The sequence below is a fragment of the Salvia miltiorrhiza genome, chromosome 5 (assembly GCF_028751815.1).
Source record: "Salvia miltiorrhiza cultivar Shanhuang (shh) chromosome 5, IMPLAD_Smil_shh, whole genome shotgun sequence".
NCBI classification, from domain to species: domain Eukaryota; kingdom Viridiplantae; phylum Streptophyta; class Magnoliopsida; order Lamiales; family Lamiaceae; genus Salvia; species Salvia miltiorrhiza.
Window position 1 is genome coordinate 20,503,906 of NC_080391.1, and position 3,957 is coordinate 20,507,862.

Sequence of the window (3,957 nt, forward strand, 5' to 3'; positions counted from 1 at the left end):
GATGTGTCTTTTTGACTGAGCGTGCAGTGTCTCTTTTGCTGGTAAACTACACAAATCTTAGCAGTGTATAGAATAGGATGATACTTTATAGGAATTACATAATTGGTAAGTAATTTTAGTTTGCAGATAAATGTCACTTCCCTCTTTATTTTCATTTGAATTACCCTTATCTATATATTATATAAAGAACCAGTTTAACGGCATCCTATTTAGCTTCATTTTTCTAACAGCGTCTTGCTAATATTTAACGACAGTTTATTCAACTTATATGTTTATATTTAACGATAATTTATTCAGCTTACAACAGTAGTTTATTGAACTCACACATTAATTACATATATATCTCACTAATCCACCTTCACCCACGTAATCCATCCACCACTTTAAAATTAAACACGTGTACATCAATATGTATCCATCCATTATTTTAAAATTGACAAATTCTAATTTTACACATACGTCTCAATAGTTACATGCCTTGCTTATAAATTGTACTTCATCAGTCCGCCAAAGTGGGGCACTTTAGTTGGGCATGGTATTTAATAAAATTCATGATGATTTTGATGTAGTGGAAAAATGGTCTCACCACTTTATGAGATATGTGGTTGAAATTGAATTTGGAGTGGGTATTTTTGTAAATAAAGAGTGTTTGTAAGGTTAAAAGATTAAAGTGGATGGTGGGACCATTTCCTTAAAAGGAAAGTGGTACACTCTTTGTGGACGCCCGATATAGTAATTGTGTCACACTTTTGACGGACGGAGAGAGTATCATTCACACAAGTTCACTTTGCACCATTTTTATAATATACTATAAAAGAAGAGTTTTTCCCCCTAGTTTTTCCCTCTTTTTTTCTCTCTTCTTCCACCAATTTTTTCACTATTTTTTTCTTTTTATTTTTTATATTTTAATTATTTCTTAAACGTCATCAAATTTTATTTATGAAAAAATAATCAATATGTATCTTAAATTTAATATAGTACAAAAATCATCAAAAATTAATTTAAAATGAATAAGTTATGAAAATTTTAAAATATTTTATTTTCTGTCTCTTCATTAAAAATTTACAACTTTTTATTTATGTTTGTGTATGAAAATATTTATTATAATGAATAATACTATATAATAATATGCATAATGCAGATTTTCATTATCGAATAATTTATAAATTTATTTAATAACTATAATTATCATTACACTTTGTATAAATTAAAAAATTATATTTTTTAAATTCTGAATTTTATTGAGTAATTGATGTGAATTATTATATTTTATTTTTAAATATATTTTGTATTTATTTATTTATTTATATTTTTCGTTTAATTTCGATATCCATCGTGCATTGCAGGAATGAGCGTATACTAGTCTCTTTATAAATGTTCATCTCTGTTTTGTTGGGCAAACAAGTCCGATGATATAAAATGTTCATCTCTGTTTTGTTGGGCAAACAAAAGTAGAGAAAGGAACCTAAAATCACAACGAGGCCAGGCCTCAAACACTGACGTACTTCTCTTAAAGTTGAGAATCACATTCTATATTGTTAGTAGTGAATGATAGAGATATTTCCAACAGCATGCTGCACCAAAATCGCATTATAACATAATTGAGTTACAACACAATCCTAAAAAAGATAAAAAAGGTATTTTCAAGTATTGTTGATTTGATAAAAGTGAAGCATCTCTTGTTCTACAGGGTGAGTATCACCCACAATCACAAGGCAATGCAAAGGGGGGCCAAAGTCTATCGCCAAGAGCTGCTTCATGGAGCCTGCAACTATCATCTCATCTTCACAACCCACCCGCGCCAATCCAACACACATCGTGTCTTCATTGTAAGCTTACAACAACACGTGAATTAGTTCAAATTAAATAACCCAACTTTCTGAGATGATCACAAGAAGCATACTTCACTAATATGAATACGATTGCTTTCTTTTAGTCTAATGTATAAAACCAGTGACAGAGGCTAGAAATAAACTAGTGTCAATATCACCCACCCCAAACATTTGCATCAGTTTAACATTTTATAATACTCATGTCTCTAAATCTCAAATTTATAATCTACTTGAGCATCAAAATGTCATAATATCACTAGGAGTTCTCAACTCAAACAATTATCTACAAAGTATCAAGTAGTACACCACTTTGACATGTGATCATGCACCTCCCCACAATAAAATCAAATAACACTTGGTTCCAAATTGGAAAGTTTATAGCAAGCTAATGAAATGGATCACTTATACGTCTACTCATGAAAACACAAAAAATCCAAACACGCTGAAATGCACATTCATACTACCTGAATCGTGTTGGTTCTGCACCACCTCCAAGAGCTGTTCTATTGCTGTGTTTATCGTCATAAATCTTGGTGGCTCGTAAACCTTTTTCCATCTGAAACGACATACAGTCAAAAAGTTATACTAAAAATTCCAAACTAATGACAATGTTAAGGTTTACACGAGAACACATATCAATAGCTAACCTGCATAGTGACTCTAGTGAAGGCTCCTTCACCTTTATATCTGCAAATTGCAACATATGCAATCAGTGCACATTTTAGGATATCTTACAAGTCTCTAATGATCTAAGCAGCAGCAAAATATCAACATTACCTAACAGGCAAAGGGTATGCAATCCAAGTTCCCGATTTCTTTTAATCTTATCGTAAAAGCTATCAGGCTTCCAAGTTTCAGTGAAAAACGGGATTGAGATCGTCTCTCCATAACGATAGAGCTGCAAGCCACAAACTCCAATGGCATTCATAACTGAGGCATTGTGCACAACCTTAATATTCACTCCCAACTTCTTTGCCCGGACAACGAGATCAGAATGTGTTGTTGCTCTGCAAACAATGCCCATAACAATTGAAACCAATGCAAAAATGCCCCAATGAACTCAAAAATGCTATCAGCCAATGACAAACAACTATTGTTTCAACTAAACCTCCATCACCCTTTCCTTCTAACCCAAACTACACAATCTATCAACACAATTAAAAACCAGCAGATATCATCCAACTATATAATCTAAATTATTATACAATCAGAAATTGGAGATATGGAAAAGAAATAAAATACCCAAAAGGGTCTCCAACGACCAGAAATGCCACGTCAGAAACCTGAGCTTCTAACAGCATGTCATCTGCCTTCTCCTCAACCATTTCCCTGTCTGAGACAATTATAGGTCTCCCATAAACCTTTTCCTGCAAACATTCATAAAGATCCAAACTTTATTGCACAATTAACACACAAAAATTGAAAAGATAAAGAATAAAAGGAGAAATTAACAAAGGCCCACCAATTTGGAGAGGCCATCGGAGGTGATGCCGAAGGAGAGGAGAGAAGTGTAGGCCTCCATATAAACTTTACTGCATTTCTTGATTGCCTCGAGCCCTCTTAGTGTGATGTCTTTCTCATCTCCTAACCCCAATCCAATTATGTATAACATCCTCGCCTTTTTGGGGAATTTTCTTTTGTGTAGAGTTGGTGTAATTTTGGGAGGTCCCAACTCTCAAATACGAACCCTAGATAAACCCTAGATAAACCCAGGATTTGTTATAATTATAATTATAGTTAAATAATAATAATAATAAGATCTTAATCACAATCAGTCGATATGTCCGAGTGGTTAAGGAGACAGACTTGAAATCTGTTGGGCTTCGCCCGCGCAGGTTCGAACCCTGCTGTCGACGATTTATATTTTTGTCAATCAAAGGGCTTCTGTCGAACGGCCGGAAATCCCCTAAACTTTTTCAATTTTCATCTCTCATCCTAACACATTTTCTACTCGCTTTTCTAAGTAACTTTGTAATACAATTTGTAATTAACTTATTCTTTCATTTATTTTGATGTACGCTTCATGAATTTCAAGCCAATAATTTAAAAAATATAGAACAATATAAGAAAAAATTAAAAATAAATACTATCTTCCGTCCACGTCATCAATACATATATTTCCTTT

At 33.0% G+C, this 3,957-nt stretch overlaps 1 protein-coding gene and 1 non-coding gene across 3 annotated transcripts; one reads left to right on the plus strand and one right to left on the minus strand.

The window, feature by feature from the left end:
- Window positions 1–1,505: 1,505 nt before the first annotated feature.
- On the minus strand, window positions 1,506–3,720 carry LOC130986634 (probable diphthine methyl ester synthase). 2 transcript variants are annotated; one of them, XM_057910095.1, is made up of 6 exons: window positions 3,295–3,720; window positions 3,075–3,199; window positions 2,610–2,839; window positions 2,480–2,519; window positions 2,297–2,388; window positions 1,506–1,834 (listed from the first exon to the last, which is right to left on the minus strand). In XM_057910095.1, the coding sequence occupies exons 1-6, from the start codon at window positions 3,442–3,444 to the stop codon at window positions 1,644–1,646; spliced, it is 828 nt and encodes a 275-aa protein (XP_057766078.1). In that variant the 5' UTR covers window positions 3,445–3,720; the 3' UTR covers window positions 1,506–1,643. The 2 variants fall into 2 exon arrangements, with proteins under 2 accessions (XP_057766078.1, XP_057766079.1); XM_057910096.1 differs by having other exon boundaries at window positions 1,506–1,822; window positions 3,295–3,515.
- Window positions 3,607–3,688, plus strand: TRNAS-UGA (transfer RNA serine (anticodon UGA)). The gene has a single exon. It is a non-coding gene; the product is annotated as a tRNA-Ser (tRNA).
- Window positions 3,721–3,957: the final 237 nt, after the last annotated feature.

Excerpts from the sequence above, each read along its gene's own strand:
- LOC130986634 (XM_057910095.1), bottom strand. The coding sequence starts at position 3,444 with ATGTTATACATAATTGGATTGGGGTTAGGAGATGAGAAAGACATCACA. Across the intron at positions 2,840-3,074 it reads GTCGTTGGAGACCCTTTTGG|AGCAACAACACATTCTGATC; the intron begins GTATTTTATTTC and ends CATTGTTTGCAG. Across the intron at positions 1,835-2,296 it reads GCAGAACCAACACGATTCAG|CTTACAATGAAGACACGATG; the intron begins GTAGTATGAATG and ends TGTTGTTGTAAG.